General features: G+C 48.2%; 1 protein-coding gene across 1 annotated transcript in view; it reads right to left on the bottom strand.

Moving 5' to 3' along the window:
- Window positions 1-11983: 11983 nt before the first annotated feature.
- ZCCHC3 (zinc finger, CCHC domain containing 3) overlaps window positions 11984-14252 on the bottom strand; it is a 2979-nt gene continuing 710 nt past the window's right edge. The window contains exon 2 of the mRNA XM_011979879.1: window positions 11984-14246. Within this exon, the coding sequence (XP_011835269.1) occupies window positions 13491-14246 (756 nt within the window). The 3' untranslated portion in view covers window positions 11984-13490. The remainder of the gene's footprint in view (window positions 14247-14252) is intronic.

Below are 14252 nucleotides of genomic sequence, written 5' to 3'. Positions count from 1 at the left end.
GTTTATTTAGAGTCCAGAGTGTCGGAGCCATGTACTTAGCCCGCCTCAAAAACAGAATTTCTTCCACGGATTAAGAGAAATATTCATTTATCCTCCAGTTATAATGTTCTGAACCAGGCATTAGATGGTTCAGTAAAAGTTGTCTACCAACTAATTAAGTCAATGTCTCATGAACTCTGCATCAAAACACTTGGGATCTTTAATTTTGTATGTATTTGAAATACAAAGGAAAGATGACTAGTTCCTTGATCATTTTAAGTTAAAATACCTACAATGAAAGACATTCACATAGAGCAGACTATATATCGTCCCATTGCCTAAATTTTCATTTCCTAAAATTGTTTTAGTAGAGAATGGTATATATTGTTGCATGATTGAAACAGTTTTGCTCTCCTTAAATAAAATAGTAGCCAAAGATTATTCAGGGTGCAGCTGACAGAGGCTTTACTGCCAGTTCCTTCTAATCTGGAGAATTCCTTAAAAAAAAAAAAAAAAAAAAAAAAAAAATCGCGTCTTCTTGTTACACCGAAGAGAGGGAGAGCAGGGTCGAAGCGCATTGGTCATGTCCCTGTGCCGAGGGCAGGGCTCTAAGCCACGGAACCTGCTGATTGGTGGGCTCCCAGGAGCTGGGGGGCGGGGTCTCTGGCGATGGAGCTCGGAGTCCATTGGCTGCGTGGCTGGAGGATGGTGTAATGGACAGCCAAGGCCTGTGCGGCCGGTTTCTATGGCAACGGAGGCTTGAAAGAGCCACTCAGATTTCGGCGCTCGCCCCCAACTCCCCTTTCCGGAGGGGGCAGGGCGGCCTGGATTTGAGGGCCGGCGGAGGAGGCGTGGGGGCTGGGAGTTAAGGAGACAGGGCTTTCCTTGGACCAAACCAACCCAGCAATGCCACATTTGAAGTGGTTTTGAGGAACTGGGTTTGCGTGCTCATTTGAAAAAAATCAGCCAAACAGAAAGGTATGAAGAAGAAAAACCTGTAATTCCATCCTCCTCTGACTTCTCCACTCGTAACGTTTTGAACACCAAAGCCTGGCACAGAACTGGCACTCAATGGGAGGAAGAAAGGGAGGGAAGGAAGGAAGGGGAGAGAGGGAGGATCGATGATGTGGACAACGTGGCGTGACACGAAGTGCCCGCCCCCTTGGGCTGAAAGTCACAGGCAGACCCGTAGAGCTGACGGGATATAACAGGCCTGGATTTGGGGACTTGGAGGAGGAGGGGTCGCTGGGGCACTGAAAGAAGGTGGGACAGCCAAAGGCTCCTTGACTCCATCCCGGGATTTGGGAGTCCTGACTTTGCAGAAAGACTCCTCCCTTGCTTCACACCCCGCTAGCCTTGCCACTTGCAGCCGCCAGTGCTTCCAGTCTCCAGATCCCTGTGTCTTTGTGTTTGGGGAATACTAAACAGTGCCTGCTTCATTGAGTTGGTGTCAGAACTGAGTTGAGATAGTGCATGGAAAGTTCTTAATACAATGTCTGAAACGTCGTAAACGTGCGATCAACAGTAGCTATTATCATAATTGAAGACAGGGTGGGATTTGACTAGGTGGAGAGAATGGGGAGGTTATTGGCTGTGAGTAAGGAGGCAGGAGGGAGCAGCAGTGTGGAAACCCTACAAAAGAGACCAGTTTGGAGATCATATAGAAAGTCATAGGAGATGACAGCCAGAGGGCATAAAATAAAGGATACAATAACAATGCTAGCAACTATATACTGAGGGATTGGCACTCTTGTGAAGCCCTTGACATGGATTATTTTATTTCATTTTCTCACCAGCCCTGATAAGGTAGTTATTACCATAGACCCATTTTTCTGCTCAGGGAACTGAAGTTCAGAGAGGTTATGTAGCTTGTCTATGCAAAGAAATGACAGAACCAAATGGGCATTTGTGGGGCTCAGAACAAGGGTAGAGTTGGAGGCCTATATATCATGTATCTTAATAGTTAGAAATTATACAACAGTCCAGCAAGTGTTAAATGAAATATGTTCTGTTTTCTTCATTGATGGATATATCTTCTAACAACTTGGCAGGTCATGTTCAGGATTCTAAGACCCTTGGAGTTATGTGGCAGAATGTGTAGGCCCAAGGAGACCTGTCCCTTGGATCCTCTATCCGTCCCTTAGCCAGCTACCTCTCATCCCATCAGTGATGGAGCTAGCATGCATGGGTCGGCACCTAGCTGTCACCTGCAAACAGCTATCTTGAGGCCCAAGGCTCAGGTCTATAAGATATGCATCAGGCAGTACAGTTTGCCCTCAGGTGAGATGAAGCCGGGGGATGAGGCCCACGAAGGGCCCTGTGAATTAACTTAGTGACATTTTGGAAAGGAATTATGGGGTATCAGAGCGTGTTTTAGAAGGCATAGGCACAGACTCTGGGTGGGCACTTCTCATGCCTGCAGAATCCTTGCCCCATGGGGAGGGGTGATGGGAGACTCAGGGAAGGGGCCACTCTTGCCAGGCTTCAAACCCAGGCATTCAGAATCCAGGAGCCTGGTGCTTCTCCCCTGTGCCTCCGAGTGCCATGGGGCATGCTGGCTGACTTCCAGTGATTTTATGCCCTCAGAGAAATAGAGGAGGATGAGCTAGTAAACCGAGGGCCTGACCTCCCAGTTCCTATCCTCCCTTATCAGAGGTGGGAAAACTAAAACAGTGAGTTAGCTTTTAAAAGATGAATGAATAAGCCCTTCTTCAGTATGCAGTCAATGACAGAATGGTAAGGTATGTTAAGTATATTAAAGAAGGACAAGTAGACACGTGTCCTTTTTTTTTTTTTTTGAGACGGAGTCTCGCTCTGTCGCCCAGGCTGGAGTGCAGTGGCGCAATCTACACTCACTGCAAGCTCCGCCTCCCGGGTTCACGCCATTCTCCTGCCTCAGCCTCCCGTGTAGCTGGGACTACAGGCGCCCGCCACCACGCCCAGCTAATTTTTGTATTTTTAGTAGAGATGGGGTTTCACCGTGTTAGCCAGGATGGTCTCAATCTCCTGACCTTGTGATCATCTCGGCCTCCCAAAGTGCTGGGATTACAGGCGTGAGCCACCACGCCCGGCCGTAGACACGTGTCTTAATCTGTAACCTCAGCCAAGTAATTCTAGATCATGCATGCAATAAATATTTATTAGGCTTTACTCTGTGCCAGGCACAGTGCTAATTGCTGAAGCTATAACCGTGAGCCAAAAGAGACTGGTTCCTGCCCTCAGGGAGCTCAAAGTTGAGAGGCAGAGGTAGATATCAATCAAACCATGGCACGAATAAGTATATCATTGCACCCGAGTAACTGCTGAAGGAGAGGCCAGGGAGGTAGGGGATGGTGTAAGAGGGTCTGATACAGGATGTTAGGGTAGGCTCTAGTTAGGAAGCAGCATTAGAGCTGAGTGCCCCAGGCAGGTAAGGATTAACCATGGGTAGGGGAGGAAGAGGTCTGCTTCCAGGAATGATCAGCTGGAGCAGAAGGGGAAGCCAAGCCAGGGAAAGGGGGTGAGGCCCCACAAGAGAGGAGGCCCAGAGGAGGCAGGGCTGGTCAGGTAGGCCCTGGTGAGCACCAGGGAGGACACAAAATCTTTGAAGGTCTTTAAGCAGGGGAGTAATGTGATCAAATTTTGTTTTGGGGTGGATTCCATGGTTGGAAGGAGAGGGAGCCTGGAAACAGGGAGACCAATGTGTTGTCTGCTATAGAATTTCTTAAACTCATCCATCAAAGTTCTTATTTTTTATTTTTATTTTATTTTATTTTTAGAGACAGGGTCTCACTCTGTGGCCCAGGCTGGAGTGCAGTGATGCCATCATGGCTCACTGCAGCCTCAACCTCAAGTGATCCTCCTGTTTCAGCCTCCCAAGTAGCTGGGACCACAGGCATGTACCACCACACCCAGCGAATTTTTTTGTTTTTTTGTAGAGACAGGGTCTCCCTATGTTGCCCCGGCTGGCCTCAAACTCCTGGGCTCAAGCAGTCCTCCTGCCTTGGCTTCCCGGAGTGTTGGAATTACAGGCATGAGCCACTAAGCCTGGCCTTTATTTTTAAAGATAGAGGAAAAGGACTCCTGTCTCTGTAAAGTCTATAGGAATTTCGTTGAAGTCTTGTGTTTTGCATTTATTTTTGTTGTTAAAATTTCTTTTTGTTGTTATTAGAGATAATAGATGAAAATTTTTTTTAAAGCAGGGTTACACAGTGGAAAATAAACTTTCCTTTTATCCCAAACCCCAAATATCCAGTTCTCCAAAGTTACAAATTATGAATTTCATTAATATCCTTCCAGTGTTATTTTGTACATAAATAAGCATAAGTATATATATTTTTTCTTTTAAAAAATCTTTCCTATGGTGCTGAACGTATGTATGTATTTATTCCAACATTAAAAAATGTAAACTGTAGGATGCCATAGCTTGCTTTTTTAATTTTATAATGTATCTTAGAGATTGTTTCATATTAATACATATAAATTGTTCTGTGCACACCCATAGTCCCAGCTACTAGGGAGGCTGAGGCAGGAAGATTGCTGTGTCCAGGAGTTTGAGTCCAGCCTGGGCAACGTAGCAAGACCCTGTCTGTATGAAAAAATAAAATAAAATAGTTCTTGGGCTGGGTGCAGTGGCTTACACCTGTAATCCTAGCACTCTGAGAAGCCAAGGTGGGAGGATCACTTGAGGCCAGGAGTTCAAGACCAGCCTGGGCAACATATTGAGAACCTGAAGAAAGAAAAGAAAGAGAAAGAAAAAAAGAAAGAAAGATAAAGGAAGGAAGGAAGGAACAAAGGAAGGAAGGAAGGAAACAACAAGGAGAGAGAGAAAGAAAGGGAAGGAAAGGAAGGAAAGAAGGAAGAAGAGGAAGAAAGAAAGAAAGAAAGAAAAAGAAAGAAAGGAAGGAAGAAAGGAAGAAAGAGAGAAAGAGAGATTATAGGTGTGAGCCAGGAGTGGTGACTCACGCCTATAATCCCAGCACTTTGGGAGGCTGAGGCAGGCGGATCACGAGGTCAGGAGGTCGAGACCGTCCTGGCAACGCGGTGAAACCCTGTCTCTACTAAAAATACAAAAAATTAGCTGGGCCTGGTGGCGGGTGCCTGTAGTCCCAGCTACTCGGGAGGCTGAGGCTGTGCCAGGCACAGTGATGGATATATCCTGGTAGGGGATATATCCACAGTGAACCCGAGAGGCAGAGGTCACAGTGAACCAAGACTGCACCACAGCAACAGAGTGAGACTCCGTCTCAAAAAAACAAAAAAACAAAAAACAAAGACAAAAGAGAAAAAATTAGCTGAGTGTGGTGGTGCGTGCCCGTAGTCTCAGTTATGAAGGAGGCTGGGGCAGACTTGAGTCCAGGAGTTGGAGGCTGTAGTGAGGCACGCAGTGAGCCATTGCACTCCAGCCTGGTTAACAAAGTGAGACCTTGCCTCAAAAAAAAAAAAAAAAAAAAAAAAAAAGTCATATTTTATTTAAAATTCTGCAGGAGGGTGAGGTGGCTCACGCCTGTAATCCCAGCACTTTGGGAGGCCGAGGCGGGTGGATCACGAGGTCAGGAGATCAAGACCATCCAGGATAACACACTGAAATCCTGTCTCTGCTAAAAATACAAAAAATTAGCCGGGTGTGGTGGCCGGCGCCTGCAGTCCCAGCTACTCGGGAGGCTGAGGCAGGAGAATGGCTTGAACCTGGGAGGTGGAGCTTACAGTGAGCCGAGATCGCGCCACTGCACTCCAGCCTGGGCGACAGAGTGAGGATCCATCTCAAAAAAATAAATAAATAAAAATAAAACTTCAAAGTTTACATTCTGTTCCATAATATATCTGTGTTTATTGGCTGGGTTCGGGGGCTCACGCCTGTAATCCCAGCACTTTGGGAGGCCGAGGTGGGTGGATCACAAGGTCAGGAGATTGAGAGCATCCTGGCTAACACAGTGAAACCTCGTCTCTACTAAAAAAATACAAAAAATTAGCCGGGCGTGGTGGTGGGTGCCTGTAGTCCCAGCTACCCCGGTGGCTGAGGCAGGAGAATGGTGTGAGCATCGGAGGTGGAGCTTGCAGTGAGCCAAGATCTCGCCACTGCACTTCAGCCTGGGCGACAGAGTGAGACTCCGTCTCAAAACAAACAAACAAACATTTTCTTGTACTATGTCTTACCCCAAATCTTAGTCACACTGACAAGCCAGCAAATGGGGCTGTACGTATCAGCCCCATTTGTACATGTGCCTTTGTACACTCGTTTGGTTCACTCCTGTGGAGCCCCCACCCTCAACTCAGCATGATCTGACCCCTCCTCACCCTTAGCTTGGTCCATTTATTGATTGATTGATTGATTGATTTAGAGATGGAGTCTTGCTCTGTTGCCCAGGCTAGAGTGCAGTGTGGCACAATCTTGGGCTCACTGCAACCTCTGCCTCCCACTGAAACGGGAAAAGTTCCCTTGTCCCCGTCCCAGGGCGTATGACAGGGGAGTGGCTTGCTTCTTCAGTGTCCCGCTGTTCAAGCCTTTAGGGGAGCATACAGACGGGCAGGTTGTGGAGCTCTGACCCCATGAGTGTCTAGTGGTGGATGTTTACAGCTCCTGAAGCCCCACTGGGCTTGTGCTACCGTATGCTCTTAGTTTTGCTGTCTATAGGTGGCTTGGGTTAACCAGCTCAATTAGACCCTCTACCTTGTTGCAAGGGCAGAGGGCTTTCTGTATCCCGGGTTCTTGCCTTGGTATACCAGAAGAATTGGATCATACCTGGGCTTGGAGAACGAGTGCAAGGTTTTATTGAGTGGAGGTATTTCTCAGCAGGTGGGGGAAGCCAGAAGGGGATGGAGTGAGAAGGTTTTCCCCTGGAGTTGGCCCAGACTCCCCTCCGACTGCTGCAGCCAAACTCCGCATCGTTCTGCTGGTCGGTGGCCTGTGGCGTGCTGGTGTGCCGCTGCCTGTTGGTGCATTCCTCTGACGTCCAGCTGCTTGTGTGTTCCTCTACTGATGTGCTCCTCTAGCTGTCCAGCTACCTGTGTGTCTGCCTGCTAGGATTTTTATAGGCACGGGATGGGGATATGGCAGGCCGGGGTCGTCTTGGGAAATGCAACATTTGGGCAGGAAAACAAAAATGCCTGTCCTCACCTAGGTCCATGGGCACAGGCTGGGATGGAGCCCTAGCCAGGGACCACGCTCTTTCTCCCTTCTATGTCATTTAAAGGGACTGTGCCCTTCCCTTCCCAGCACTTCCCTTCCTGTATTACCAGGTTCAAGCAGTTCTCCTGCCTCAGTCTCCCGAGTAGCTGGTACTACAGGTGCATGCCACCACACCTGGCTAATTTTTTTTGTATTTTTAGTAGAGACAGGATTTCACTATGTTGGCCAGGTTGGTCTTGAACTCCTGACCTCAAGCAATCCACTCGCCTCAGCCTCCCAAAGTGCTAGGATTATAGGTGTAAACCATTGCACCGGCCCCTTAGCTTGGTCTTGTAGCACTCTATACTCCAAAATTCTTTCTGGTTGCTGTTTGTCAGCCGTAACTGGAGTTGCCATAAAGGGATGTAATGGGCAATCTGGCTGAGAGTAAGGTTGGAAAGGGATCGGGCCAGGCTGAGTTCCAAGGGCATGAGGGATTCCCAGAGGATGTGACATGGGAATAAAATGGCCAGCGTGCTAGACTGACATCTTAGAAAGATCATTTGCTCCTTAATCTGCCCCCATCACTTTCTTCTAAAAGGCCCTTGTTGATAACCTCCACACTACTCAATCCTAGGGCACTCTTCAGTTCTGATCTCAATTGACATTTTTTTTTTTTTTTGAGATGGACTCTCACTCTGTCGCCCAGGCTGGAGTGCAGCGGCTCAATCTTGGCTCACTGCAAGCTCCGCCTCCTGGGTTCACACCATTCTCCTGCCTCAGCCTCCTGAGTAGCTGGGACTATAGGCGCCCACCACCACGCCCGGCTAATTTTTTGTATTTTTAGTAGAGACGGGGTTTCACCGTGTTAGCCAGGATGGTCTCGAACTCCTGACCTCGTGATCCACCCGCCTCGGCCTCCCAAAGTGCTGGGATTACAAGCATGAGCCACTGTGCTCGGCCTCAGTTGACATTTCTTCGAGCCGATTTTACTTGATCTCTTGCAGCCCTCGACACAGTTGTTAACCCCTCCCACCTGAAATGTCCTCCCTTGGTTTATGTGTCTCTGCACGTTCTTGTTTTCCTTCTCCCTTTCTGGCTGTCCCTTACTAGTTTTTCACCATCTCCATTTCCATCAGGGAAAACTGTGTGTCAAAGTTGCTCGAGGCACAATCTTAGTTGGTATAATCCTTCCTTCTGCTTTCTCTCTTGACCCATTAGGAGAGTGTGAAATCAGTTTAACGCGTCATATAAGCATTGACAAAATGATGAAGCAACAGAATAGAAAGTGTCAAAGTGCATCGTGCACAGGGTAAATATTGTTTGAGGAAGCTTATTTCAGATTTAGATATAAATACACACATGCATATGTATGATGGCTGCAATGTAAAATAGTATCTTACTGTGGGATGTGGTGAAACAGTTTGAAAGCCATGGCTGTACAACTCCTCTGTTTATTTCTCAGGGCCAGAATTCTCCTAGGAATGTAAGATCTGTGTGTGTCCAACCGCCTACTCCACATCTCCTCTTAGATACCCTCTATGGAGACATTAAACCCAATATATCCAAAATCAAATTCAAGCCCTTCACCCTAAACTTGGATTTTCTCCTCTGTTTCGCATCTCAGGGAAAAGCCCCATCGTCCATCCAACTGCAGAAGTTAGAAATCTGGGCATCATCCTTGGTACTTAACTTTCTCCCAGCCCATGTCAAATATAGCTCCAAATCTTGTTGACTTAAACTCCGAAAGATCTCTTTACCCTGCTGTTTCTCTCCGTCCATCTCCACCTTCCATACCTAAGATGTCCTCATCTCTCACCTGGGATAACTATACTGTATTTCCACTTGGGCTCTTCTCTGACCCAGTCTCCACCAACCACCCTGAATGATACTTGTAAAACACAACCAATCTAATCATGTTACTGTCTTGCTTACAAGTCCTTCAATGGTGCATTGTTCTTAGACCCACAATCTTAACATGGCCTACCGGATGCCCCCACAATCTCCTCTCCTTCTCTGCATTGCAGTCACATTTGTTGTGCTGGATATTGTCTTTGGGCAGACAGCACCCATCCCCGTTCTATATGCCTTCCTATGCTACAGATGCTAGAAAGCTAAAACATCTCCCAGCTCCCTTGCAGCTCGGGCTCTAGCACTTAGATGTATTTGCATAAAAGATGGAAGGGAGGCAGAAGTAAGCCAGATGGTTTGGGCTGTTTTTACTTGTAAACATGGTTGTGGAGACAGTAGTGCACAGTCCCTGGCTTTGTAGAGGCAGGGAAAGGACTTGGCATTTCATTGTCCTGCCAGTGGCATTGACAGTGACTTTCTGATCCCAGGATCCTGTCTTTGGGTAGCAGCTTCACCACTGTGTCCTCATGCTCACTCAGCCTTTCCAGTGGTGGCCTCCTGGCTTCTGTCTTTCTGACTGCGAGAGGTAGTAACTGCCTTGGCAGGTCAGTTCTATGGTGTTCTAGGAGTCATTCCTAATACCCAGCCTAGGGACCAGCATTTTCTTCAACAGCTAGAGTGGTTTCTGTTTCCAAATTCAGACTGATTCATTTAGTCTCTAGAACTGGTCATGCCTCCTCCCACTATAGGGTTGTTTTACTTGCTATCCTTTTGGCCTAGGTTAATACCCTTGCTATCCCTTAACCCTCAGCCCCATCTCTCAATTAACTCCTTATATGTCCTTTCCATCTCAGTTCAAACATTTTCTCTGGGAAGTTATCCCTGACCATTAAGACTGGATCAGCTTTCCTTGTTAAACAGGGATCTCACCCTTTATGTTTCTTTTAGTGCATCATCATCATCTATAATTATGTATTTGTGTGACTCTAGAATCTGAGCCCCAGGGACTTGATTATCCTGCTCAATGCTGTGTCCCATTGCTTAGAAAAGGCCCCTATAGAGTTGGTGCTCAACAGGCATGTGTTGAAAGAATGAATGGAAGGGAGGAGGCCAGAATGGAGGCTCTGAGGACAAAATCCACGTTTTTCAATATGGCTGGTAAGCCCTGTGACACCTCTTCTCGGCATTTTCTCCCAACCACATCTTCCCCTGCCTCTCAGCCAGTCCAAACGCACTGTGTGCTCTCTGGCCTCCAGGTCCCTACATCTACTATTTCTGCTGCTTGGGTGTCTCTTCGTTCTTAGCCTGTTCTTACTCATCTTGCAGGTTTCAGCAAGATGTTTTCTCTTCTAGGGAAACTTTTACTTCAGACAATTCTATACAGGACAAATGTTGGCCGGGCGCGGTGGCTCACGCCTGTAATCCCAGCACTTTCAGAGGCTGAGGCAGGTGGATCACCTGAGATCAGGAGTTTGAGACCAGCCTGGCTAACATGCTGAAACCCCATCTCTACTAAAAATACAAAGCTTAGCCAGGCATGGTGGCACGTGCCTGTAATCCCAGCTACTTGGGAGGCTGAGTCACAAGAATCGCTTGAATCCGGGAGGTAGAGGTTGCAGTGAGCCAAGATCATGCCACTGCATTCCAGCCTGGGCAACAGAGTGAGACTCTGTCTCAAAAAAAAAAAAAAAAAATTGTTAAATATATGATTGTAAACATTGCCTGCTGTTACTTATCTGTACCTTCCATTGCAAGTGCACTGTCTTGCTCAAGGCAGCCTATGGAGAGGGCCTTGCATGGGGCCCAGCTCTAATGCCCTCAGTATTTGTTGAAGTTGAATGATTCAGTGTCCTCTACTCAATCAGCCTCAGTCCGGGCATCTCTGCACACTTTCCAGAAGCCCAAACACAGTGAAGAATTGTAATTTGAGGGCTGCTTGATCAGGAAAGGAAGCTGGGGGAAGTTTGTTCAGCTCCAGTCCCTGGCTGTCCCTGGGCCACCAGGCAGGAGGCCTTGAAGCAGATCCTGTGGGGGATGGGCAGGGAAACAGTTTCTTCCTCTGCTCCCTCCTGGAGAGTGGGGGGATGGGGCCAGGAGAGGGAAGGTTCCTTCTAGGAGGCTCCCTGGCACAGTGCCTGCTTTGAGGAACGGGGTGGAGAGCATGGTGAATGCAGGCTTTCTCCTGGCCCCTGGCCTCCAGCTCTGTGAGACGGAGGGAAACTGCTGGCAAAGACGGGAAAGAGGGATGGAAGGGAGGGAAAGAGGAGAGTCTGCTTGCTTTGGGAGACAAGGAGAGGGGCTGAACTGGCTCTGAAAGACAGGATTCCCAAGAGCCTACCAGGTCCCAACTCCAGATCAGCTCTGGAAATATCCTCAAATCACGGAGTCTGAGAGTCAATATACTGGGAATGTTCAACTCTTAGGATCAGATCATCCTAACATCACCAGCTGGAAAATCCGTCAGAGGATTGTACCTGGGGTCTGCAGGGTACTGGACCCAAAGTCCAGAGAGCTTGACCCTATTCTGCCTGCAGACCCAGTCTCCGGGGGGGGCTAACTTGGATAAGTCAGCTCCCTGGACCCCCCCCTTCTCTTTTTCAACAGCTGGAAGAAATGGCATTTTCCCAGAACCCAAGAATATTTTGCATCCCATCCGTGGCGCTTACAATAACAGAAAGACCAGGAAGCTGGCAAACCACTTCCCTCTTTCCCACAGGTCTGTAATCTCCCTGAGGGCGGGTTCAGCTCACATATCTTACACTCTGGTCTCAAACCTGGCTGCCCATCAGAATTGCTTGATGATTAACTAAAATGTTTCACTTCCTCTAACAGTGATTCTGATTTCTTGGAGCTGTGTTAGGACTTAAAACCTGTTTTAACAGTGTGCTAACTGATTGTGATGCAAAGGGACCGGCACAACGTAGTAGGTGCTAAGTGTTGCCTCCAGGGGTGGGAAATGAATTTAGCAGGGTAAACAAATGGAGTGTAGGGGAACTGGGATTGAAATATGGTCTGGATCTGGGTAACTGTGCATCTAACACTTGGAAAGGAAATAGTGCACCAGTGTTAGCAATACAAAAGATAAATATTTATTCAGAACAAATTTTTAACAATCAATTTTACATTCTAAGCCACAAGGAAATAGCAAAACATATAGCAAAGGAAAAGCAAACACTAAAAGAAAAGCAGTGTACTGTCTTTTCTACTTGATAACACTTAGTTGGCCCATGACCTCTCGCTTGGCCTATCTCCCAAGTACATTTTAGAGTTAACAGCTCACTCATAATTTTGGGTTAAAATCCATCTTTCTCCTGAGTCAGGAGTTGCAGATGAGCTCCAGCTAGCTGCTTCTCTAGGGTTCCTAGTTATTGAGGCTAAGGTGCAAATGTAAACCTTTGGTAGGTTTCTTTACACAGGGTCACCCCCATTTCTCACTGGTGACAATGAATGGGGAAGGGGTAGGGCCTCCAAAGGACCTGGCACACTTTAATCCAGAAGTGGTGCCCCAGGGAGCAACGCATGCACCCTGGAGTGTGTTCCTTGGTCCTTTCCGTATCTCCCAAGTATTCAGAAAACCCCTCCTTAAAACCTTCTCTTTCTGCTCCCTCCTCCAGATGATTTCTCAGCATTCCTCTGGGCTCAACATTCTGGAGAGATCAGACTTTCTGGGCCCTCAAGTGTTGAGGAAATTGTTGTGAAGTGTGAGAGGTAGTGGAATGAGCACCGGGCTTGGGGTCAGGGGACTCTACTATAGGCTGGCTCTGGTACCAGACAGCTATGTGATTTTCACCCAGTCATTTAACCTCTTTGGGCCTGTTTCATCTGCTGGAAAACCAGGGAATTGGTCTAAACCAACTCTCAGGTTCTTTCCAGCAGGAATATTCTAGATTCCATGATTCTATGAAAAATGGCTTCTGAGCCACCAAAAGAGCTGTCATGAAGTCCATGCATTTTTGTGCCATAAAGAGAGGCCCTTGGCCACCATTCAGAGCTTATTGATTCAGATTATATACACTTCTAACAACACTGGTTTCACAAATTCTGACCACGTAGATTAAAAGCAGCAAATTAAATGAGGGAGGGGAAGAGCTGCAAAAGGTAGACACTCTGATAGAAGCCACAGTCAACAATGTTTTCAATTAAGCAAACACTGATGGAGTGCCTACTACGTGTTGGGCCCCGTACCTAGTGCTGGGGCATAAAGATGAGCAAGGCAGCCCAAAGGGTGAAAATCCAGGGGAAGACAAGGTATGGGGCGGGGAGGGCAGGGAGAGAGAGAAAAAGTACAAGAAACAAAACAAAAACCCAATAGAAAAACGAAAATAAAATTTAAAAAAGGGAGGGGCAACACATCTGCACGCTACAGTTCTCCGCAGTCGTTATTGGTGACAGAGTCACCAATTCAGAACAGGCTGAAATGGAGTAAACTCGGTTTAAGAAGGCATAGAGAGATGTCTCTTGTAGGTTTTAAAAAGATCTCCTTCAAAAACGATAAAAAATGGTTTAAAAAAAAGTTTTGGCACTTAAGAGGGGTAAGCTGGCTGTGTGTTCACCCTGGCAGGCAGGCGGGTGTTTAGTGCCCGGCCACGCCGGTTAGCTGAGCTGCCACGGAATTGTGAACTGCTTTGGGACACTGGGCAAAGGCGTGTCCTCGCTTGCCACAGAGGTTGCACACGATGCCCTTCCGGCAGTAAGGGCTCAGGTGCCCCTCCTCCCCGCACCTGAAGCACCTGTCCTGCGTGCAGCTGCCGCTCATGTGGGTCCGGGAACCACATTTAAAGCATGTCTTGGGCTGCCCCTTGTACCAGCTGTAGCCCCTCTCGGCCCCCAGGAAGAAGGCCCCTGGTAAGTGCCTGACCCCGCCCTCCCCCTGGCGCAGCTCGATCTCGCACTTGTACTCCCCGGTCCAGATCCCAAACCTGTCGGTCACTTTCACCGGCACGGCCAGCACGTCGCAGTGGCGCTTGAGCCAGGTCACAATGTCCTCCACGTCCACCGTCTCATTCCGGAAGAGGATGAAGAGCGTCTTCAAGCTGGACTTGCTCCGCCCCAGCACCACAAAGTTCTCCCAGCAGTCCTCCTGCTCCCGCTTCTCCTCGTAGACGCGCAGGAACAGGGCCAGCTTCTCCGCCGAGCGGAAGCTCACGTCGAATTCGCGGCTGCCGGGGATCTGGATGACCGCGTAGATGTCGCTCGGGTCCATGCCGATGGAGCGCAGGATAAGCGCTCCTACCACGAAGTCCCGGGTCGGGCAGGAGCCCTCGTCTCCCTGGAAACAGATGCGGACAAGGAAGCGACCCTTGCCCGGGCCCGCCCCCGCCGGCTCGTCCTGGGG

The sequence above is a fragment of the Mandrillus leucophaeus genome, unplaced genomic scaffold (genome assembly GCF_000951045.1).
Source record: "Mandrillus leucophaeus isolate KB7577 unplaced genomic scaffold, Mleu.le_1.0 Scaffold206, whole genome shotgun sequence".
Lineage (NCBI taxonomy): Eukaryota > Metazoa > Chordata > Mammalia > Primates > Cercopithecidae > Mandrillus > Mandrillus leucophaeus.
Note: the sequence above shows the minus strand (reverse complement) of the source record. Positions and strands in the feature narration are given on the sequence as shown.